At 42.3% G+C, this 25,703-nt stretch overlaps 1 protein-coding gene across 3 annotated transcripts in view; it reads right to left on the bottom strand.

Moving 5' to 3' along the window:
• GALR1 (galanin receptor 1) overlaps nucleotides 1-25,703 on the bottom strand; it is a 133,082-nt gene that overhangs the window by 17,723 nt on the left and 89,656 nt on the right. The window contains exons 2-3 of one of the 3 annotated variants that reach the window (XM_002828329.4): nucleotides 21,587-21,652; nucleotides 4,308-8,442 (exon numbers count right to left, since the gene is read on the bottom strand). In XM_002828329.4, coding sequence (XP_002828375.4) covers nucleotides 8,125-8,442; nucleotides 21,587-21,652 — 384 coding nt within the window. In that variant the 3' untranslated portion in view covers nucleotides 4,308-8,124. Of the gene's footprint in view, nucleotides 1-4,307; nucleotides 8,443-20,115; nucleotides 20,133-21,586; nucleotides 21,653-25,703 lie in introns of those variants that run through there. The other 2 variants (XR_008516050.2, XR_010137645.1) reach the window with 2 other exon arrangements.

Below are 25,703 nucleotides of genomic sequence, written 5' to 3'. Positions count from 1 at the left end.
ATCCTTACATGAAAAAAGATTTGGGATTGCCAGGCTAAATGGTCACTTTACCAGGCTAAATGTCCCTTTCACGTTTATGGAAATATAATTCAATTTATGAAGAATATTCAGGTATTAGAGAGTGATGAAAAGACATTCTGGTGAAGGTATCAGGCATCAATAACTTTAAAAAGCATGTGCTCATCCAAGTGGAAAAAAGCTAGTTACCTAAAATGGGGGCATCAGTTTGCCTTCTGACTTTTTTCTAGTAACATTCAAAATTCTAAGCTGGGTCTAGAGATATCTTAATAAAACTATACTGCAATAAAATAATTTCATCTCACACTGTTTTTCAGGTATAAAGGCAACAAATTAATATTCTCAAATATGCAGTAACTAAAGAATACAGCGTCTTCAAGAACTTTATGGGAACAGAAAATTATTTCCATTTTGTTTGGGAAAAAAAGCACTCTTAAACTAGAGCATTTTGAGGAACAAATTTTATTTTCAATACAAGAAAACTGGTTCCAATCACAAAGGCCAATTATATTTCATTCAGAACACAGAGGTAGGATGATGGAGGATGACTAGATTTGGCATTAACTGGATTAATACAAACTCTTAGTTTTTGGCTTTTGGCTTTGTCAGCTTACTGGCATTCATGCTAGATCTATAAATAATGAGATAAATTGTATGGCCAGCTCTCTGGAGAATAATTATAACAGTATCTGGTACAAGAAGATCCACGTTCAGCACTGCTTTCATATCAGCATTTAAACAATCACATTGTATCAGTCTGTTTTCACATTGCTGATAAAGACATACCCAAGACTGGGCAATTTACTAAAGAAAGTGGTTTATTTGACTTACATTTACAAGTGGTGGGGAAGCCTCACAATCATGGCAGAGAGCAAGGAGGAACAAGTCACATCTTATATGGATGGCAGCAGGCAAAGAGAGAATGTACCAGCAGGGGAAATGCTAGATGCTTATAAAACCATCAGATCTCGTGAGAACTCACTATCGCAAGAACAGTATGAGAGAAAGCAGCCCCATAATTCAATTATCTCCACCTGCCGGTCCTTGACATGTGAGGATTATTACAATTCAAGGTGAGATTTGGGTGGAGACACAGAGCCAAACCATAGCACACCTTATTAAAATTTAAAAATACAGTACACATAGATTTTTTTTCCTTACTCATACTACTTATGTTATCATAAGATACTTAATTTAAAAACTTTAAGTACAGGGAAAGTTTATTTATCTCTTAGAGATAATAATGTAGTTAAGAATTAGCAGTCACATAGAAAGACATGCAAATATTTAAACAGTGAGTTTAAACACTGGGTTCAAAACTTCACATCTAACAATTTTGAGTACTATTTTAACCCTTAGCATTTGAGGGAAACAAAGTGAATGCATAGGTGCTCTTTTCCACCCAGCTATTTTTTTTTTTTTGAGGGGAAAATTATAACAATCTCTGAAAGTCTTACAAGTTATTAAACTCCTTCATGCTTTTGAAAACTTACGAATTTCTGTAGCTAGGGTAATGTAATAGTTAAACAGATATTTTATGGATCTGATCAATGTAAGCAATAAAAATTCTGAATGATTTAAATTCCACGTAAACAATTTTTTTCACAGAACCATAGAAGCTTAGACCTTAAGAGACCATCTGCTCAATTTGATTGGTTATCTGCTCTGAAAATGCAGACGCTATTTATTTTAAAAAGCCTGGACTCCACCTTCACCTTCAAACCAATTAAATCAGCTAGTAGATCTCACAAGGTGGTCTCTGGACCAGCTGCAAATCCTTGGGCCCCATCCCAAATCTACTGAATGAGAAATTCTGGAGATGTGGGCAACAATCTGTATTCAACAAGCTCTGCAGGTGATTCTGATGCTTGATAAAATATGAGAATCTCTGATCTAAGGTAAGGCCAGAGCATCACGGGTACTTTCAACTGCCCAGCTCATTGAACTGTGCAGCCAGTTTCAAACTCACTGACCTTTTCCAAATCCTTCTTGTATGCACGAGGACACCAAAGACAGCACTTCAGTAGCAATGAAAAAACAGAACTCAGACCGAACCCTCAGTATCCTAATGTTCATTTTATCCTTTCTACAATGCTCCACAACTACTCTCCTCACTTAGGCAGAAAGAACTGAAGAGATTAAAAGATTTGTTCAATCGTACCCAAGAAAACTTTGGATTTCTATACCTCGTTGTCAAATTTTGAATCCCTATGTGCTATATGGCAATAAAATGTGACTCTTAGAAAACCAAAATATGAAAACTAACATTTACACATCCATTTCTGGCTTGTAAATATTTCTAAATTATAATCCAATTTTTTTTCAATGGAATGACTAAGTTTGATTCTTTATATATGCTAGCCCTATTTTGAAAATATCTCAAATCTAGGAATCTGTGTATTCACTCAGTGTCTATCATGTAAAAGTTCCTCTGGGGCCCATGAGGCTGTGAAGAACACAGGGCACATGGGCCTGAGGACGCTACCGAAGCCTCTTTTGTAACCTCGCCCTGAGCCAGAACACTGAGACCTATTTCTGAAGCTACATTGACATACCAGAAAATTCTCTCTAGAAGGAAAATGACATGCTTTCCGTTTTAAAAAACACTCTCATCGTCAAATCTAGGTGACCCTGAAACAATGTTCCCAAACAGCATTTGTGTACCCTGTTTCCTTTCTTTCCCACAAAATGGGCAGATTTCCACTGAAGAACAACACATTTAGCCCTGCTCCCACCCCTACTCTTCTGCTTTCTTGGATCTTTGCTATTTCTAAATGGAGACTTTGTGTAACAAGTGACCACAATGGCAAGTCACATAGCAAGACACTTGTCTATCATGCTGATCGTGTCTTTCACTCAAAGTTGTGTGCTGCCAAGTCCCCACCTATATTTGACCTTCACACGTGAACTCTAGACCAGCAATGATGGAAACTCCATTCATCTACTCAAATCTCCTTAGAGGAGCAGATGCAGTTCCCGGCCAGAGTAAGTCCGAGGGAGGCACACCCGTCACAACTCCACCCAACATGCCCAGGCCCAGAGAGCTGGAGTCAAGTCCCACCCGTCACAACTCCATCCAACATGCCCGGGCCCAGAGAGCTCCCTGCAGCAGGAGTTAAGTCCCAGCTTAGGAATTCCTCTCACTGAGTGGACGGACAAATCTCATCTGCTAAGTCATAACATTTCAGAAGTAACGATGCACCCCAGACACCCACAGGGAATGAGTTCTCAGAGATGTGGCCCCTGCTGGGTCCAGAACCCCACGCAAGACCCTCAGGAGGCCACGTGCCAACTGACCTGTTCTACAACCAATGCTATGGAGTAATTGCTCACATGATCTGTTATAAAAATAACTTGCTCATGAAGCTTGCTTTTCTGTTAGATGGAAAAGTATTGACAGGATAGCCAGGAAAAAAGTCCTAAGTCCAAACAGAACAACGAGGATATAGAGGTCTGGGGCCAAGCCACTTTGTGAACCCCTCAACATTCACAGAAATTGGAAGATCTCAAGTGTAGAAATATAACCAACTTTAAGAAAAGAGTAGGGAAGAATAAAAACAGACATGTGTATGAGTAATAAAAAGAGTGAATGAAGGCATAATCAGAAAGTCAGCACAAATAAAGGATGATAGATTTTTTGGATTAGTTGTTCTCTAATGATTCTCAACAAATTATTACACAGCCATCCAAAGGCCAATGGAGGTAAGAATCGCCTGGCTCAGTAGAAGAGGAGGAGCTGGGAGCCTGCTTCTGCCATCAGCTTCATTCCTCCACCCTCCTGGCATAGTCAATGGTCCCCAGAGGTCTCCAGAAGTCCCAGTGCTACAAGATGCAGGCTCTAAGAACCAATCAGAAATGATGTTCTGTGATTCTTCAAACAAGGCAATGAACCCTTAGGTACTTGACACAAGTCCATTATATACTGAAGGCCTTACACGTCATCTTTGGTATCCCCATTGCAGAAGTCCTAGGGGAACAACACTTACAAAGTGCAGGCCACACAAACACAAATGGGGCCCTGAGAGCTTTGCCTGCAGGGCCTGGGTGGCGCCTGGGGATCTGCCCTTCACTCAGCTTTTGGATGTCTGCCTACTTTGATGCTCACCATACTGGAAAAGTTCTATGTTGGGCCCAGGTCGTTCTTCATTAGCACCAGCCACAGGACCATCTGCATTTTTCCCCATTATGTGACACGTTGGCTAGATTGCCCAAAAACGAGCTCACTTGTTTTTGGGCAATCTAGCCAGCAAAAAAAGGAGCTTCATAGATCACATAAAAGCTTCATAGCTTTTAAAATAAGTAAGTCAATAATTAAACAAGTCATTAACATCTACTTGAGAAATAGCCTTACATGCAACATTTTTAATGGTCAAGAAGAACACAATTACCTTTAATAGAAACCTGCTTACAAATTTAAGACATGGAAAATATGTGCAACAGTAAAGATTAAAATTTACAAATTTTAGACAGTAACTTTCCAGAGGAAGTAGCCACATTGATGTATTTTCGCAGTTAGTGACTATGTAGTTTACATACATGTATTTGATAAATCATTTAAAGCAAGAACGTGATGAAGCTGCACAATAAGTTATTTTCCTCAATGTAATGCTGCTTCAGCATGAGCATTTTGGTGTTTACAGATATCCATGGCCATGACTGAAAAGGAAAGGGATGCTTGGATAAGCTGTCCTCTCCTGCTGAGATCTTGGGTCTCAGTTAACACATTAGAATGATCGCTGCACTGCCTCAAAGCATCTGGGAGAATGCAGGAATGCAATATGATTTCGAGTTGAGCCACAAGAAGTTCTGAGCCTTGCATGACTCATGCAGTTCCTTAAGCATCTCTCCTCCCCACTCTGATTTGTTATATCTGGGCCGAAGGAGGAATTCATCTGTGGTAAATATTATCGAGAGGAAATCTGGATAGAAGTGAGTTAGGATAAAAAAGATAAAAGCACAAGAGATTGGGATGGGGCAGGAAATGGTTTTACTCCCAACGTGTAAAATAAAACAATTTAGTTAAAAGCAAAGTAATTTACCTAAAGTATTCAGAAAATGGCCTCAGTCCCCCATATTGCTGAGCACATACCTGGTCAGAAGAGCACACAGAGAATCTGTTTCCTATCCCCAGGATATAGGACAAGAAAATATTTCCATCCGCATCACTGTATTCATCAGCAGGACACTGAAATTGTTGCTTATGTGTGTGAAACAGCAAGCATTTCAGCCACTAAATATCCCAGAGCCTGTCTCCTTACGTGAAAGCAAAAAGCCTAGGAAAATAACAGCTGCCTTGGGCACTGAGACAGCCAAATCTACGTAGAAAGCATCAGTTTTCTTTGAAGTAAACTGAAAATGTGGGTTTCAAGCAGCCTGACTTCAAAGGTATACACAATATTTCTCCCTCAACCTGATGCTGGGAGAAAAAGTGTGTCCTTGGGAAGCTGTCTTTATTTAGTGATGGAAAAGAAGGTGCTTCAGAATTGGTCATTATATATTAGGGGGAAGTCTAGCTAGGAAGCAGATGCTTGGCAAATGCAACATACTCCTATACTTTTCTGGTTAATTTCATTCTGTTTACGAGTTCTTCTGGAACTCTTTATTCAGAAAATTTTGTACAGGTTTAGATCTTTGCAGAAGATGTCATTATCCCTATCAAAATTTGTTTTAGAAGTAGACTCAGCCAAAACTCTGAGTAAGAGGAATTGATTTGATTAGAATGACAATATGCAGGAAGTATATCCTATCTAACTGTAAAATGCAACAATTAGCATTTACATTTAGCAAAATGGGGGGGTTTCAAGTGCGAGCTATTACTTTTGTGCCATGCCTCAAGCTTCAGACGCGCCAGTAGCATCTGGGAAGGACAAAAGGCACAGCACATTTTCAGCACGCCTCTAGAAAATAGCAACATTAGCTACAGCATTTTTTTAAATACTTCCATTTATATGCTTACAGATCAGAAGGAGAAAACAAAGAAATAGCCATGGTGTGAGAAATCATTTCCATTCATGCAAACTCAAACACAACCAGAAGGCACTTCTTTACACAGTTTTGTGAATTCACACCCAAAGAAGTTGTGCTGGAGTTTGCAACAGCAACTTCAAGTTCCACAAATCACAGAAAGTATCATCGTCAGGATAAAATTTTTCTGCTCCTCTATATTTGAATAAAGTGCAAAAAACATTCGACGCGAAGGACATATTCTTTAAGACCCTCACTTACACATAAACAGAATTTCTTCCTCTAGTCAACAAACATATCACTTCAAAATCTTTCTAACGTTTTTCTTTCCCTTTATCCAGAGAGTTATTAATAACATTACAAATGTAAACACTAGTCACTGAAATATGATTAGTGAAAGTAAGAGAATGAGCTAAAAAAGTTAGCATGCCAAAGGCTTATGTCAAGTTTGTATTTTTATCTAAAATTTGATGTTTCATGTGGAGTGCTGATTTGGCACAGAGGTACATTACACATATATATATGTATTTTTTAGACAGAGTCTTACTGTGTCATCCAGGCTGGAGCGCAGTGGTGCAGTCTTGGCTGACTGCATCCTGGACCTCCTGGGCTCAGGTGATCCCCCACATCAGCCTCCAGAGTAGCTGAAACTGCAGGCATGCGCCACCACACCCAGCTAATTTTTGTATTTTTAGTAGAGACTGAGTTTTGCCATGTTGCCCACGCTGGTCTCAAACTCCTGAGCTCAAGCATTCCACCCAGCTGGACCTCCCAAAGTGCTGGAACTACAGGCATGAGCCACTGTGCCTGGCCAAATCCTTTTTAACAAACAAAAAAAACTTCTTGCTTTTGTTGCCTCCTAAAACATATCAAAGTCTTACGGTCTGAAAAGTACTTTTCCAATACAAGATAATTTAATATTTTCATGCCATTTTCTCATTGTAAACACACATCAATATAAAATCGTCATGAAAACTACATTTGAAATTCAAATGGTGATGGTTTTAACCCCAAATTAACATTTTTAGAGGAAATAATGTTTGATGGAAATGTTCATTAAACATCATTACAAATTTAATGAAAAAGCATGCATTTGTACAAGATAGGATACCCTTAGGTATATTCAGTCCTATGATTTTTTTTGAATGTCATCTAAATCAAACATAAAATATGCTTTATCTACAGGCATGACCATTACTTCATGTGACTTACTGAATTCTGTCTAGTCTTTGGTCCCATAGAAATTATTGTCTACATCACCCTCGCTGATTTTTTTTTCATCTCTCTTTTTAGTAGGTTCCATTCAAAGCAAAATGAAAACTTTTGTCAAGTACTTATATAAAATTTCAAAATCCAGTTTTATTCTCAAAAACTTATTTGCATCTTCCACTGTTAAGACAGTGGCCTCTGACTCCGTTTTGTGAACTCTATAAAGCCTAATTTCACAGGATAAATTTGAATCAACAGTGCCTACTACTGCATCCCAGGTCACCACTACAACACTGAATTGACTCCTGAGGTAAACCGACTGTATCTCATAACGACAGGCTTCCAAAGCTCTGTACACTAGCTACAATTGGAAGCAAATGCCACCTGTGCAAACAGACTTCAGAAAGCCTTCTTTCCACTTAATAGATGTGTCTATGTAAATGGCCAAAAAATTCATCACTGTGTGTCCATGATCATATTTTAAAATACATAGTTCACAATATTACTTCTCTTAAAATTAAAGAATTAAAGCTCAAATTTTTTTTCTAAACAAATTTGCTTTAAAATGTAGACTGCAAATATTCCTGACCATATTGATGGGCCAGTTCACAATCTATGAAGAGTTGAACATATATATGGAATATATATGTTCCCTTTCATTTCTGAAGAGGAATAAAACTGTACAGCATTGTCTTTTGTTTCTGAAACATAATTTAGAATTAAAATAAAATTGAAAAATAATTCTCACTAGACCTAGGAATTTCCTAAATGGATCAAAGTACTTTTTAACACAGGTGGAATTTAATTAAAATCACTTGAATTCTTGTTAAGATAACAAGTTGCAGCATTGCTTACTCGCTCATTCTGTTTGTTTCTGTGTCTGGTCCACTTATATGGAAACTCAACCACAAGGATGCTCTAATATATCTTTTATCACACATGAGTACAATTGGTTGACGGTGGGGTGTCTATTCGACTTTTATTTTCTTTAGTATCACTCAGCTGTGAATCTTTGCGAATGTGACACTTGAACACTTGTTTATAGGCCTTCCTGAAATTTTCAGAGAGAAATGCATAAATGATAGGATTCACGGAGGAATTGCTGTACGCCAGGCAGTGGGCGGTGATTCTGAAGAGGAAGGAAGCCGGCGTCAGCGGGAAAACTCCAAACTCAACCCAGAGATGGATGATGTGGTGCGGCAGCCAGGAGATTCCAAACACCACGACCACCACCAGAACTGTCTGTGCAGTCTAGAAAAGAAGAGGAGGAGGAGGAGGAGGAGGTGGCGGTAAGGGAGAAGAAGAAGGAGGGAAATTCATCGATTACAACAGAAAAAGAATCCAGCATTTTAAAATACATCCTAAGCTAATTTTATGTATATTTTCAGGAGATCAAAAATGGATACTACATCTGCTTTAAGTGTTAACCTTCACTCCCCATAATAATTTTGTTCATAACTTCTCCAAGACCTGTCTTTACCTTCCACAGTAATAATTTTGTGATATATGTGAAATGCATTATAGGAAGTATGCTTCAAGTCATGGAACTAGAAAAGTACAAAGTTAGAGACTGTAACTTTTAAACCAGCAAAACTGTTCGAGCATCTCACCCACCGCAGCTGTATCACCAGCAATGCATCTCGGAGGAGCGCTGGACTTTGCTCCAAATAGTCACCTCTATGAGCAGGTGTGTAAGTGTTTATCTCTCCTCGTTAAACTTTGGCAAATTCAAGGCCAAATTAATTGATGCAGTGATGTGTTTCCTTTCAGTTTCAGTCTACGGACCGAATTAGTCCCTTTTGCTTTCTTTCATTTTAACTCTTTCTTTGCTGCTCCTAAATCAGAAATACTTAGAAATCAGAGGCAGGGTCTTCGTGTTTCTTTTGTGATTTCTACTGAGCAAATGGTATGAGGAAGTCATCGCTGGTTAGGGACCTCAACAGGAGAGGACATCAACCTCCTATGCTCAACAAGCATGTGCCTATATACATGGCCATGGCCTCCTCCACTGGCCACAAACCTATGGGACTGGAATTAAGCCTTAGGGCAACCCCGCCTGTTCCACACATGTTGAAAGACAAGAGCTAGATAGCTTAGTTTGTGATTAATTGAAAACTCTGTCTTTGGATTCAAAGAAATGACAATGATCTAATTTATTAAAATACTTTAATTACAGGAATCTAGTATTTTTTGAAGTATAAAATACAAACCAATCAGTTAGTTCCCTCCTCAAACGGATTGTTCTCTAACAAGTGCAGCTCAAAACCCACACACAACCTCTAGTGCCTTGATGGTCACAACAGAGCCATCGAAACTAGTGGACCGATGATAGGATCACATGCATTATTTCACCGAATGCCCTTTACGACTCTATGAAGCAGATGCTATCATGACCCACAGGTTGTAGATGAGGAAACTGAGACTCAGGAGGGGAAAAGCAAATGCCCATTGTCCCACAGCTGAATGCAAAGTTGGGGCTGGCAGCCAGGTCAACATGCTCCCCAGCCCATGTGCTGTGCAGCTGGGGTGCAGGGAAAATTCTGGTCATCACAAGCCACACTTTCCTCTCTGCACACAATAGGGCTGCTTCTCAAGAAGCATTATGCTAGCTGTGTGGGCAATAAAGGCCCCCATGAGAAAACCTCCATCTCAGTTCCCTCGCGTGAAGAGACAGAGCACTTCCCCAGCCTCCTCTGTTCAACGGCTTCAGCTTTCTGTTCACTTCACCAGCGAGTTTACTTCTCATAGGAAAAAAGGAACATTAAGCGCAAAAGAGGTGCACCTTTCAGCCTCTTGGCCAAAGGCTAGGACTCAAGTAACTTCTTTCTCTCAGACATAGTCCAGGCTGTAATATTTTAGAGCATGCTTGGACACTGGGAGGGGAAGCATCAGAGCGTGAGCTGGCAGCAATCTCACTGATATGGTTTGGCTGTGACCCCACCCAGATCTCATCTTGAATTGTCATTCCCATAATCTCCACACATAATGGGAGGGACCCAGTGAGAGGTAATTGAATCATGGGGGCAGTTACTTTCATGCTGTTCTCATGATAGTGAGTGAGTTCTCACGAGATCTGATGGTTTTATAAGGGGTTTCCCCTGACCCTTCACTCTCATTCTTCTCCTTCCTGCTGCCATGTGAAGAAGGACGTGTTTGCTTCCCTTTCTGCTATGATTGTGAGTGTCCTGAGGCCTCCCCATCCCTGTGTAACTGTGAATCACTTAAACTTCTTTCCTTTATAAATTACCCAGTCTTGAGTATGTCTCTATTAGCAGTGTGAGAATGGACTAATACAGTACATTTTTGTACTGCAGAGAGTGGGGCACTGCTGTAAAGATACTCAAAAATGTCAAAGCGACTTTGGAACTGGGTAATAGGCAGAGGCTGGAACAGTTTGGATGGCTCAGAAGAAGACAGGAAAATGTTGGAAAGTTTGAAACTTCCTAGAGCCTTGGGGGTGCTGAGAAGACAGGAAGATGTGGGAAAGTTTGGAACGTCCTAGAAACTGTTGAATGTCTTTGACCAAAATGGTGATAGTGATATGGACAATGAAGTCCAGGCTAAGGTAGTCTCAGATGGAGATCAGAAATTTCTTGGGAACTGGAGTAAAGGCCACTCTTGCTATGCTTTAGCAAAGAGACTGGTGGCATTTTGCCCTTGCCCTAGAGATCTGTGGAACTTTGAACTTGAGAGAGATGGTTTGGAATTGGAACTTATGTTTATAAGGGAAGCAAAGCATATAAAAGTTTGGAAAATTTGCAACCTGATCATGCAATAGAAAAGAAAAAACCCATTTTTGGAGGAGAAATTCAAGCAGGCTGCAGAAATTTGCATAAGTAATGAGAAGCCAAATGTTAATCACCAAGACAATGGGGAAAATGTTTCCAGGGCACCTCAGAGGGCTTAATGGCAGCCTTTCCCATCACACACCCAGAGGCCTAGGAGGAAAAGTGGTTTTATGTCCAAGCCCAGGGCCTTGCTTCTTTGTGTAGTCTTGGGGTTTGGTGTCCTGTGTCCCAGCTGTGGCTAATAGGGGACAACATATAGCTCAGGCCATTGCTTCAGCAGGTGTAAGCCCCAAGCCTTGGCAGCTTACCCATAAGGTTGGGCCTGCAGGTGCATGGAAGTCAAGAATTGAGGTTGGGGAACCTTCGTCTAGATTTCAGAGGATGTATGGAAATGCTTGGATGCCCAGGCAGAAGTCTACTGCAGGGGCAGAGTCCTTATGGAGAACCTCTGCTGGGGCAGTACAGAATGGAAATGTGGGGTCAGAGCCCCCACACAGACTCCCCACTGGGGCTTTACCTAGTGGATCTGTGAGAAGACGGCCACCATCCTCCAGACCCCAGAATGGTAGATCCATCAAAAGCTTGCACCCTGCACCTGGAAAAGCCATAGACACTCAACATCAGCCATGAAGGCAGCCTGGAAGGGGGCTATACCCTGCAAAGCCACAGGGGAGGAGCTTCCCAAGGCCATGGGAGCCCACCTCTTGCATCAGTGTGACCTGGATGTGAAACATGGAGTCCGAGGAGATCATTTTGGAGTTTTAAGATTTGGCTGCTCCACTGGATTTCAGATTTGCATGGGGCCTGTAGCCCCTTTGTTTTGGCTAATTTCTCCTATTTGGAATGGTTGTATTTCCCCAATGCCTGTACCCCCATTGTAACTAGGAAGCACAATAGGTACGTGCCTTTGATTGTAAAGGCTTATAAGCAAAAGGGACTTGCATTGTCTCAGATGAGACTTTGAACTCAGACTGTTGAGTTAATGCTGGAATGAGTTAAGATTTTGGGGGAATGCTGGAAGGGCATGATTGTGTTTTGAAATGTGAGGACATGAGATTTGAGAGGGGCCAGGAGCACTAAGACATGGTTTGGCTGTGTGTTCCCACCCAAATCTTATCTTGAATTGTAGTTCCTATAATCCCCATGTGTGGTGGCGGGAACCCAAAAGGAGGTAACTGAATCATGAGGGCAGTTACCTTCATGCTATTCTCATGATAGCGAATGAGTTCTCATGAGATCTGATGGTTTTATAGGGGCTTTTCCCAGCCTTTACTCTCATTCTTCTCCTTCCTGCCGCCATATGAAGAAGGACATGTTTGCTTTCCCTTCCACCATAATTGTAAGTTTCCTGAGGCCTCCCCAGCCCTGTGGAACTGTGAGTCAATTAAACATCTTTTCTTTATAAATTACCCAGTCTTGGGTATGTCTTTATTAGCAGTGAGAGAACAGACTAATATACCCACTCTCCTCCCAGGCCTCACTGGGTTTCATGGAGCAGGAAAGCAGACCCCCTCCCCTGGCCTTCCCATCACAGCATACAGATGTGGTGAAGGGTTTACCTGTGGCTACCAGTCTGTTTTCTAAACAGAAATACTCTGAAATGGATAAGTGGGAGAAGAAAAGTTGGGGGGAAAGAAGAGAAAGAGAGAGAAAAAGAATGAAAATAAACAGAGCCTTATTTTTCTTATAACTTCACGTGGAGGGAAGACTAAGACATGGGAAAGTGACTCCATGACTGAGACAGCACTGTCCCACCACAGATTTTCCCTTGGGACACAGGACTTCCTACAGTGATCCTGCATGGACCTCACACCCTGCAGGACTATCACAGGGCAGTGGGAACCACAGCTCCACACTGTTAGGAGGTGAAATCCTACATGGCAAAAGATTCTTTTTTTTTTTTTTGAGATGGACTCTTGCTCTGTCACCCAGGCTGGAGTGCAGTGGCACGATCTCGGCTCACTGCAACCTCCACCTCCCATGTTCAAGTGATTCTTCTGCCTCACCTACCTGAGTAGCTGGGATTACAGGTGTGCGCCACCACGCTGGCTAATTTTTGTATTTTTAGTAGAGATGGGTTTTCACCATATTGGTCAGGCTAGTCTCAAACTCCTGACCTCATGATCTGCCTGCCTCGGCCTCCCAAAGTGCTGGGATTACAGGCATGAGCCACTGCCCCTGGCCAAAAGGACTCTTCTTCTCACTCCCCATGAACTGGAGTTCCACTGGAATAGAAATGAAAACCAGACTATAACGCATGAGATGCCAGCTCTTCAAGGATTGACACAAGGTAGCAAAGTAAGACATGAGATGAAGTTTATCAAAGAGGGGGACTGGCAGCCAGGAAGCTGTGCCCAGGATCCAGGCAGAGACAGCAGAGGGAGGGCTAGATCTCAGATCAAGACCAGGACAAATCCTACTAGCAAGGTGGACAGGAGATGAGAGTTAAGCTCCCTATCGAGAGGCACTAGGGATTGCACAAGACCCCAGGACTGACAGCAGGTCTGTGTTCCCACCTGGCCATGCCATAAGCTGGTTGTACGACCTTTGCAAAATGTCATAAACTCCCTGAGCCTCAACTTCCTCAGCTAAGAATAGGATGAACCAATGAAATGATTCCTACACCATGCCTCATCTATTTAAACATGACAAACAACTCAGGTATAAAAATCTGAGTACGGGTTTTACAGGGTACAAACTTACATATTAAAGCCACTTATTGCATGACACACAAAGCAAGCAGATAATGTGCTCACATATATTAAGGGAGTGCCTGCTATCAATCCATTTACCCATTAGTGGATGAGAAATGCCATTCTCAGATGATTTAATCAAAACAATCTAGATATAATTATACCTACAAATAGAATATAAAACATCATCATTTCTTTCTAAGACAATCAGACCACCTCTCTACGTCACAAAATGGTTACCCTCTGGGTATTGCATTTCATTGTTTCTTTTAGACAATTTTACTAAGTACAAAGCAGAAATCTATCCCAGCAGCTTACTGATAAGATCCATGCCTTATCAACATCCACAAGGCAAATGGTAGTGTGCCCTGAGGCCGGAGTGTTTTCTCTGGCAGTGTTTGATAACTTTGTGTGTCGGTGACTCATTCCAAGTTTACCTTTTAATTTTTACTAGTCCTATTGCTCTTAGAGCCATGGATAAGAATCAGGTTCTTTTTCTTCGTTTACCAGCAGCTTTGAAATGAGATGGAATTACAGTTTGCAACATAAATATCAGGAAAGAAAGCTTAATGGATTTGCATAAACTATATCATCTGTCTCAGATTGTTCGCAAAAGAGTTTAATAGAAGGCCTGTCAACACTGACTGTCCTCCCAGCTAAGTATCTCCAGGGGATTACTATTTTCTTCATGTTTATCAAGCATCTCAGGCCATTGAAGTTGAAGGCCTCCTGGTTGGTAAAAGCCAACTCCCTGCAAACAGGCCCTGGGCACCTGGTCCTGCTATCTTTGAGGTGAGTCCAATTCAGTCATAGCAACGACAATGTGGCAAATACACCCATGTGCATGGCTGAAAACAGTAGATGATTTTCGTGTTCATTCTTCCCTTGCAACGGATGCTGGCAGAAGATGGGACACGGGGCAAGAAGTTCCATGCCAGTGGAAAACCATCTTTCTTGATTTACTACTGCTCCACACTGTCAAACTCGGGAAACAATATATGCCTGGCATAGACACGCTCAAAGTTAAAGATCTGGCAAAATAATGCATGCATACTAATTTTAACCCTGGGATTTAAGTAAGTTAGTATGCCCATCCTTAACCAGTGCAAAGCTTTTTATTTTTTTTTTATTCAGATAGCTATACCTCATCTCTTATGGCTTTAAAGCAATTGGTAGAGTTTACTAGTTACCCAGGAATCTGCCTTTTTAAAAAGCTCACCCAGATACAGTGGCTCATGCCTGTAATCCCACCACTTTCGGAGGCTGAGGCAGCAGGATCGCTTGAGGACAGGCATTCTAGGCCAGCTTGGGCAACATCCTGAGTCCTCGCCTTTAAAAAATGTTTTCAAATAACTTAGCTGGGTGCAGCAGTGTGCACCTGTAGTCCCAGCTATGCAGGAGGCTGAGGTGGGAGGATCTCCTGAGCCCACGAGGTTGAGGCTGCAGTGAGCTATGATCACACCACTGCACCCCAGCATGGGCAACAAAGCAAGACCCCATCTCTAAAAATAAATTTAAAAAGAGCTCAAGAAGGTGTTTGGAGAACCACTGATGAATTACATAAAAGTCACAACAAAAGGAAAGTTGTCTTACCCACCTCAATTTAAAGGCAATAAAAAACGCTTAGTATCAACCCTTAAGGCTGAAGCATCTCCTTTCCTCAGAAAGGGCTGGAAAAGCCGCTTCCTGTCTTTCCCATGGAAACATCAGAAAGCAACCACTGAATCTGCAGGAGCTTGATTTTAGACTTCCAAACTCCAGGACTGCAAGAAATACATTTTTACTGTTTATGGGCCACCCAGGCTGTTGTATTTTCTTACAGCAGCCTGAACAGACTAAGACCAGTGGATACAGCGCAGAGAAAGTAACAAAGAGAACTCCCCTCTGTGGAGGACGAGGCTAATATTTCAAATTTATTTATGACGTGATTCTTTCTACTCTCTTACAGGGTCCTCCGTCTCCATCAGACAGACATGTCCCCTGTGTGTGCACTGCTTCTCTCCTTTGTCTATTTAGCGTATAGAATCTCAACATTATCTTTTGATGGAGAAAAAATCATCGTTTAAAATTATGTGCTAAATCTGCACACAAATTCTTCTTACACTTGAGTTTAGGTCTTTTAATAGCACGGTTTCTTTGTGCTCCTTCTGCTGAAAGTATCTGAAAAAATATTAGTGTCTCTTCTTATTGTGAGATGCTCTTTTTCAAATCATCTGAGATGTCTGTTCTTTCTTCAAAGAATTTTACTCACAATATGTCTAATGGAATTTGGCTGGGGAGAAAAGAACTGACTAAAAGGTGAGAATGATAAAAAAAAAAAAAACCCTCACAAATTGTATAAATGACATCCAAAAAGCTTACTGAATTACTTTAAGCCAAAGAAACAACAAAAAAAGCAAACATTAAAAGAACCCAGTGGCTTGATAGGACATCAAGAGGTCCTTTAATCCAATTTTCTCCAAGAAGCAACCAACCAGTATGGGTGTCTATCCCATTTTGAGGTCTTCCAAGATTTTAACAATCAGCTTTGAGCCAGAAACATTTCTTTATGTCTAGCAGAGTTTAAGCAAAGCATGTGATCAATCCCAGCCTTTATTCCTGCAGTAGAAATCCTATTCTTTTGCACTTTTTCCAAACATGGAGAATAACTGTTAGCATGTTTATCATGAAAGACCAATCTCCCCACCCCATAGTAATTATAACTCTCAACAGGAAAGCCCTGTATGGACGGCGGCACCACCTCAAAGTTTATGTCCCCACCCCATCCAAAAAATTCATCTATTGGAACCTCATCACCAAGGTGATGGGGCTTTTGGGCGGTAATTAAGTCATGAGGTGGGGGGAGCCCTCATAATGGGATCAGTGCCCTTATGAATGGGGGCCCAGAGAGCTGTCTCACGCCTCCCACCCTATGAGGACACAGAGACTAGTGCCCTTTTGAAAGAGGCCCAGAGAGCTGCCTTACACCTCCCACCCTATGAATAATGGGACCAGTCCCCTTATGAAAGAGGGCACAGAGATCTGCCTTTTGCCTTCCACTCTGTGAAGATACAGAGAGAAGGGGCCATCTATGAACCAGAAAACAGCCCTCACCAAACACTGAATCTGCAGGAGCTTGATTTCAGACTTCCAAACTCCAGGACTGCAAGAAATAAACTTCCATTTTTTATGAGCCACCCAGACTACGGTATTTTCTTAAAGCAGCCTGAACGTACTAAGACCAGTGGATACAGAGCAGAGAAACGGAACTTTACTTAGCCGTTGAGAGAAAGGGCTGGAAACAAGTAGAGCTGAAATGAGCAAACTATCCAAATCCCCGTCATATCTTCCATTACCAATCAAATGATGAACGTGTGCACCAGTAGCAATTTTCTGTGCTGAGACCTGGGGAAATACCCACAATGGACCAATCCAGTTCCTGTCTTCAGGGAAGTTGCCATGTATTCTTGCTTTCCTTCCCGAGTTTCCCCTGTCTCACCTCTCCTGCCTCTGTCCCCCTCTGTCCGCCATCTCCCTTTTCGTCACGCCTCCGCTTCCACACCCTCTTCTTACCCTTTCTCTGCTCCTCTCTCCCATCTCTTTCTTAGATACACACACCACCACCACCATTACCATCACCACCATCACCACCACAATTGCCACCATCATTATCACTATTGCCACCACCACCACTGGCACCATCGCCACCACCACCATCACCATCACAATCGCCACCATCACCATCACCGCCATGACCACCATCATCACCATCACCACTATTACCCGCACCAACACCCCTATGACCACCACCACCGTCACTACCCATCACCATCACCACCCACCACCATCACCACCACCACCATCACCACCACCACCACCACCATCACCATCACCACCATCACCATCACCACCATCACCATCACCACCACCAACACCACCCACCACCATCACCACCATCACCATCACCCACCACCACCATCACCATCACCACCACCACCATCACCATCACCACCCACCACCATCACCCACCACCACCATCACCATCACCACCACCACCATCACCATCACCACCATCACCATCACAACCACCACCATCACCACCACCAACACCACCCACCACCATCACCACCATCACCATCACCACCACCACCATCACCATCACCACCATCACCATCACCACCATCACCATCACCACCACCACCACCATCACCACCCACCACCATCACCATCACCACCACCACCATCACCACCATCACCATCACCACCACCACCATCACCACCACCAACACCACCCACCACCATCACCACCATCACCATCACCACCATCACCATCACCACCACCACCATCACCATCACCACCACCACCATCACCACCATCACCACCATCACCATCACCACCATCACCACCAAAATTGCCACCATCATTATCACTATTGCCACCACCACCACTGGCACCATCGCCGCCACCACCATCACCATCACAATCGCCACCATCACCATCACCGCCATGACCACCATCATCACCATCACCACTATTACCCCCACCAACACCCCTATGACCACCACCACCGTCACTACCCACCACCATCACCACCCACCACCATCACCACCACCACCATCACCATCACCACCACCACCATCACCATCACCACCATCACCATCACAACCACCACCATCACCACCACCAACACCACCGACCACCATCACCACCATCACCATCACCACCACCACCATCACCATCACCACCATCACCATCACAACCACCACCATCACCACCACCACCATCACCATCACCACCATCACCATCACAACCACCACCATCACCACCACCAACACCACCGACCACCATCACCACCATCACCATCACCACCACCAGCATCACCATCACCACCATCACCATCACCATCACCACCACCATCATCACCATCACCATCACCACCACCACCATCACCACCACCACCATCACCACCATCACCACCACCCACCACCATCACCACCACCACCATCACCATCACCACCACCACCATCACCACCACCACCACCACCATCACCATCACCACCCACCACCATCACCACCACCACCATCACCATCACCACCACCACCATCACCATCACCACCATCACCACCATCACCACCACCATCACCACCATCACCATCACCACCACCACCATCACCACCATCACCACCAACACCACCACCACTATGACCATCACCATCACCACCCACCACCATCACCACCACCACCATCACCACCACCACCATCACAACCACCATCATCATCACCACCATCACCACCATCACCACCACCAACACCAACACCACCACCACTATGACCATCACCACCATCACCACCATCACCACCATCACCACCATCACCATCACAACCACCATCACCATCACCACCATCACCACCGTCACCACCATCACCACCACCACCATCACCATCACAACCACCACCATCACCACCACCAACACCAACACCACCACCACTATGACCATCACCATCACCACCCACCACCATCACCATCACAACCACCACCACCACCACCATCACCACCATGACCACCAGCACCCCCACTATGACCATCACCACCACCACCACAATTGCCACCATCACCACCATCACCACAATGATCACCATCATCACCACCACTACCACCCACCACCATTATCACCACCATCACTACCACCACCATCATCACCACCACCACCACGACATTTATTTATTCTATGCAAACAAGGAGGCAATTAAATACATCAACAAAGATCTGACATCTGTTCAGTGGCTGTTAAGGGTCAGAGGCTATGAAAATGAAAAAGAAAATCATCCCTTCTTCAAATGCTAGAACCTCCTCATGGTAAGAATAAGCAAAAGATAATTTTATATAGATATATTTAGTATATGTATATACGTAATCACATATGTATTATACATACATATACTCACATAAATCTAAATATTTGTGTATATATGTGTGTGTATGTGTATATAACTAATTACTGAACTAATCACTCATCTTTAGGTTTTTTATTATAAAATAAAATAGAAGCTTTTCTAATCATTTTTATAAGACCTATTTTTTAAATATTTTGTTCTTCTCTGAGACCTTCACAATTTCTCTCCAATACTTCTTCAAATATACAGACTAAAACTACCATCAACACAAGTAAGATTCAGCAAATGTTAAATAAATGTCTTGTTTTATTTCTTTTAGTAAGCATAAAATCTTTTGAATCATTAACAAACATTTATCACAGATCAATGGTGTCTTCTCAGTTAAAGTTTGACAAGCCCAATCCCTCCCAAGGGAAATTAATCTCTCCCTTCTCTGATGCTCCAAACACTGCTCCCTTGAACAGGCCTTTGGGACTTACACATTTATCTCTTCCATTACAATGTTGGCTTCCATGCGGAGCCAGTTCCTCTTAGAATCCCCTGGGTCAGCTTGGTCCTACACAGAGCAGGTGCTCTAAAAATAACTGTCCAAGGAAAAGTCAGAAACAATCCTTAATTGTCTTTAAAGAACCATTTTCTTAGAAATAAGAAGTGTGACTCAGAGGAAAAATAAATAGATATACCAGAAAAATGGAAAATCTCTACCATAACAGCACATCACTAAAAACAGAGGAGGAAAGCACCAACTTTTAGCGTTTATTCCATTCATATAACTTAGCACTTGGTCAGCTGCTCTAATGAGGGGCCTAGATGCCTAAAATGAAATATTCATAATAATTGTTCAGATGTAAGAAAGAATCAATGGAATAAAGCCATAACGTGGTCTTGTTATTTATATTGCACCTTGTATTCTTAGGTGGTTAGCCTAAAAACTGTATGACTGCATTTCTAACATAAGCTAATTTTTTGCTGCTAGGAAAAAAAAAAAGTCTTAATGTTTGTGCCCTATAACCAATTCTCTACCACTGGTTTTGACTCTGGACTATCAGATGGCCTTTTAGCCACCTTACTGTTCATAAAGAAGGAAAGTCAGGAAAAGCTGTCCTTTATTCAAGTAGAATTTTTAAGTAAACGTGATTAAATATAAACATGATCTAAACTACAATTTCTATAAATTATGTATGTCATTGATCATAATAAACATAAGGAAAAAACAAGGTATTTTAAGATGTTATTACTACACTTTTGGGTTAAAATGTCTGGTTATAACCTCCTACTTCTTAATCATATTGCTTAATAATCTCATTCTATTTCCTAAAATTAGAAGCTATATAGATTATTTTCTGAGTAAGAGTTAATTTAACCTTGATTTGTGAAATAGTTTTTCCTCAAAATGTAGAATGTCATGACCATCAATAAGTTAGATGCTGTAATACTACTCAGGAGAAGCTTGTTTAAATCAGGGCTGGGGGATGAGAAAGTCAGTTAGCAGCAGGAGGAATCTGCTTTCAGCCTTGTCCACTCTTCAGTCTTTACCTGCTGGGTCAGGGTCATCACATGTGGGTGAAAGAGGCAAGGATGGCCCGGCGCTCTGGCGGCTTTAGGGAGGGATTATAACAACGTTGTCTTAAACAAGAACCAAACCAGGGCTTTTCGGAATCACATCAGAGATTGTAAACATAAAACAAAATGACTATACTTTCCCTCTAAGTATGCATGTCAGCAACTCTGCACTCTGCACTCTGTCTCAGTCAACCCAAGCACACCTCCTGGTGAGGGGCAGAATCAGCAGAACCCGCATTTCCTCATCTCCCCAGATCTTCAGCTAAGTTTGAATGCAGCACAGAGTGGCCCATGGTGCCCTTGCCAAGGCTGACCCTCCATTCCCATCCTAATGGTGGGAGGCTCATCTCAAACCTCCTTAGCCACACCAAGGATCCTAAATGTTACAGGCTTTGGATGGACATGAGGACAAGTAAAAAAAAAAAGATAAACTAAGCTCTGAAAAGTAACATATATATATATTTGTGATCATTACCTTTTTCTTGGACGCTTCAGACTTCTTTGACATGTTCTTCAACTTTTTATGCAAATGATTAAGGACCTGAAAGACACAGACTATTGAAATCAGTTCGCCTCACCTCTCACAACCCACTGCCTATGTTGCATTAACAATCATTGACATGCTGAAATGGTAACATCACTATTTATAAGATCATTAAAATAAAAACTCAAATTAGGTGATTAGGTAACAATGAATATGAATTGCCAAATACATTCTTTTCTAACATTTAGGAGCAGCCAGGAAGGCTGATGCACAGCCAGACAAGTTCACAGCCATAGCACCTGTTTGCAGAGAATGCCCAGCGCATGGAGCTCTGGGGTCACAGCCATGCCGTGACCCACTCAGGCATGCTTATTAGTCTATTGTCTGCCTTGGTTTCTTCTAGGACCCCATATGTTAACAAACGCCAGGTCCCTACTACATGTCAGGCACAATGTTAGATCCTGGATGCATTGAAAAACTAGAGATTTGCCCTTCCGAAATTCACCATCTGATGGGGAAAGGAGGCAAGTAAACAAATGGAGACAATATCATCAGACATTTCTTCAGTGCAGCCAACCCAAATATGGCCAGCATTTGTGCCAAAATATTCTTTCTTCTTCCTCTTATGGGCTGCCTCCACTGCAATTCTCCTTACGGCAAACCACCACCCATCAGGCTTCCTTTCATTCTTTATTCAAATCCTACACACTGTGCTGTGCTTTTAGACAACTTATTGGGGAGTCAGCATCACTGATGATTTACAGAACATTTTTGCAAGGTTTTACAATTAATGTCGCTGTCAGGGAATCTCCTTGAAACACACTGGCTCCCTCAATTAAAGAAACTATTTTTGTCTTTTCTTGCCAGTGTAACACTCAGGAGAAATGATATGAAAATGTGGGGTTTTAGATGTAGGAATTTCCAACATATATTTGGTCTTCAACAACATTGTCAAGCCTGCGTCAAGCCTGCAGAACTGTTACTTAAGTTCATTGCTATATCCCATCTGAGGGAAAAATCTAGAGAAAATCTAGCCCCAGGGTGACTAAGTGCTTTAGAACATCTGTAGATTGCTGAGAAGTCTCTCAAGGAACCAGAAGCCATGTTCCAACCAGTTCTTTGTTCCCTGTAGCATGGAAATAATTTAATCGAATGGAACTTATTGCAAAAACCTGCTCCATTCAGCCAGGTGAGGCACTTTCAGGGCAATTAGTCACACCCTACTTGGAAGCCACAGGATATATTTACCAGCTGCCCAGGCCCTATGCAGGTGAACAAGCAGCCATCCCAGGGACGTGAATTTCTGACTTTAAATTCTCTCCCCTACTGAAATGCTTCCCACTTCCTGAAATGACTCAGCAACATCTGCAACAAAACAAGTGTTTACTTGCCGCAGAAGCATTTGGGAAAACACTCAATATATTGACAAGGTGTTAGTTTACTATTCTGCCAGCCAAAATGAGAGTATCAACACCTGAATGCAAGGCAACAACAGAACAGGGTTTTCTTGCGGGAGCAAATGAGAGCATTTCAAAGGGGCAGGAAAGGGATGGAGGAGGCAGGACCGTGCCCAAGAGGACAGGACTGCCTAGATGGCTCAGTGGCAGCCTTCCCAATGGGAAACGCAGGACAGCACTGGCCACTGAGGACACAGGAAAGACCAGAGAAGAGGCCCCACACGCAAAATCAGAGAGGGTCACCTGGACAAATCACAACAAAATGTCCAAATGTGACCAGCTTCATAACGCTGCCGAGCTCCAATTGTTCCTTCCAAATTCGGATCACAGCTCAGCCACTTCAAAACACCCAAGAATGTTGAATGCTGTTAAATGGTCAATGGAGAAAATACTCAAGCATATTTTTATTAGCTCTGTTTCTCTTCAATAGCTCATACTATGAGCACAGAATGTATATCATGGGGTATATCATGATGTACCCCAATGAAGGTCTCGTCAGCAAAGGAGAAAGAATGTAGGTATCATGGTAGGGTATGACGATGTTTAAGAAGAGAGTGATAATAACACACTGGGGTCTCTTGGTGAGTCTGTAATTTCTGTGTGTGCACAGGAAGGTGCTAGCTCAAACCAAACCCAGGTCCTGTTGGGTACATCCTGGGGATTCGGAGTAACTTAGTCGGGTGGGCCCATTGAGTTTATCCTCACGGTAGACCAAGGAGATTCTGGACAGTAATTCACTCTAAGGAAAGTGAGCGAGGGCACAGCCCTGGTGAAGAACAGCTCCATAGCAGTAGAGGGGAGGGCTCTTCAGGGGGCACTGGGCAGACCACTTCGACTCATCCTCCCACCCATGTATTCGATGAGTTTCCCAGAAACTGTCTGGTGCAAAAGACTGTTCCCTTACAAACTTGTAAGAATTTAGAGGCAAAAGGCAACTCTGGAATGCAATTGTCTTAAGTTCTTTTGTTTATGTAAAGCATCATAACCTCAGGTTCCCTTTTAGCCATCTGTGTTTTTTCAGGCTATCCAACAGACCTGGGGTTTGGAGGAACAGAGAATCCTGAAACTAATACTCAAGTAGCAAAATCCTTAACTGGATGGTGCACACCTAATGCCTGAGCCAAAGAAAAGCAACTTGAAATAACTTAAATCTCCACCTATCCATGACAGCCCTGAAATTAACTTGCAAATATTATGAATATTATGCTGAATTCAAAATATTTTTCCAGTTATGCTTAGAAGTAAACTTTTTCCATATAAAAAAATCCAAATGATCATGTGTTCATTAAAATTTTTTTAAAAAACGATTTTTTAAACATTGCCCTTTGTGGGACTTTTATAGACTCGCAAATGACAGAAATGTAGCCTAATTTATTCCTAAAAGCTTACTTTGTCATTTCCAGTAAGAAGATTTTAGTTCTTCTCCCTAAAGGCTTTGGGGAAATAAGGAAGCGTGTGCTTCAGTTCTACACAGTAATTAGGAACTTAACAGCCATATATGTTAAGAATCTCAATCTCAGACTTCAATGTCCTCAAGGCCTCACCAACTGTCCCGTCCTCAGAAGACTGGGAATTCCTGTGTTAAAATCCTTCCTGAATCATTCACCAGCTTCATAATCTGGGTCAGGTGTTCCTTTCCAAAGCTGTTTTTTCTTAAATAATAAAATATGGGTAAATAATAAAATAGCTCCAAGTCACAGAGTTGTGCAAATTAAATGAGATGGTGCACATATCAGATAATTGTGCTATGGAAGATAGCCTTTGTTTAGCATTTGCGGAAGACCACGTTAATAAACCAGCCATTTTCCAAATAGCTAAGCTAGAGTTCTTTTCCAAATTCCCTTACTGCTACTATATTGGTGGTGGTGGTGTTTTGTGACAGAGTCTCTCTCCATCGTCACCCAGGCTGGAGTTCAGTGGCACGATTTCGGCTCACTGCACCCTCCGCCACTTGGGTTCAAACAATTCTTCTGTCTCAGCCTACGGAGTAGCTGGGACTACAGGGGCCCACCACCACACCCGGCTAATTTTTGTATTTTTAGTAGAGACAGGGTTTCACCTTGTTGGTCAGGCTGGTCTCAAATTCCTGACCTCAGGTGATCCACCCACCTCGGCCTCCCAAAGTGCTACTGTATTTCTTTATATTTAACCTTTTGGTGCAGGCCGTTCATATAATATCCAGCAATATTATTATTCAAAATAGACACAATCTACATAGATGAAATAGGTGAGGGGAAACAGGTGGCTTATAGTAAACACTTTTGTTGATAAAAATACCTTGTGAATTGAGTATTAAAAGTGATAGTTGTTCTACCTAGTCAGGTTATTTGTAGTCGTATAGTCACAGCCTTATTGAAACAGAGTGAGAGACAGCGGTGAAGTCGGGTGGAACCTGGTAACAGCTGTATTTCAAATGGCGATGCTCTGGAGCGAGGAGGGTGCGCACATTGGGGTTTACCCCGTGAATCGCCATCACCCGACTATTAAAATAAGCTCCCGTTTACGCAGATAGAAACAAGTATGTCAAAGGCTGAAGACGTTTTGATCAGTATAAAGTCTTCAAACCCTTGTGGACTTAATGAGAAAAAGAATGTGAGTGCTGAGCTCTGCCCGGCTGTACGAAGGGAAAAACCATCTCCCACACGCGTGGA

This window comes from Pongo abelii, chromosome 17 (assembly GCF_028885655.2).
Source record: "Pongo abelii isolate AG06213 chromosome 17, NHGRI_mPonAbe1-v2.0_pri, whole genome shotgun sequence".
Classification (NCBI taxonomy): domain Eukaryota; kingdom Metazoa; phylum Chordata; class Mammalia; order Primates; family Hominidae; genus Pongo; species Pongo abelii.
Note: the sequence above shows the minus strand (reverse complement) of the source record. Positions and strands in the feature narration are given on the sequence as shown.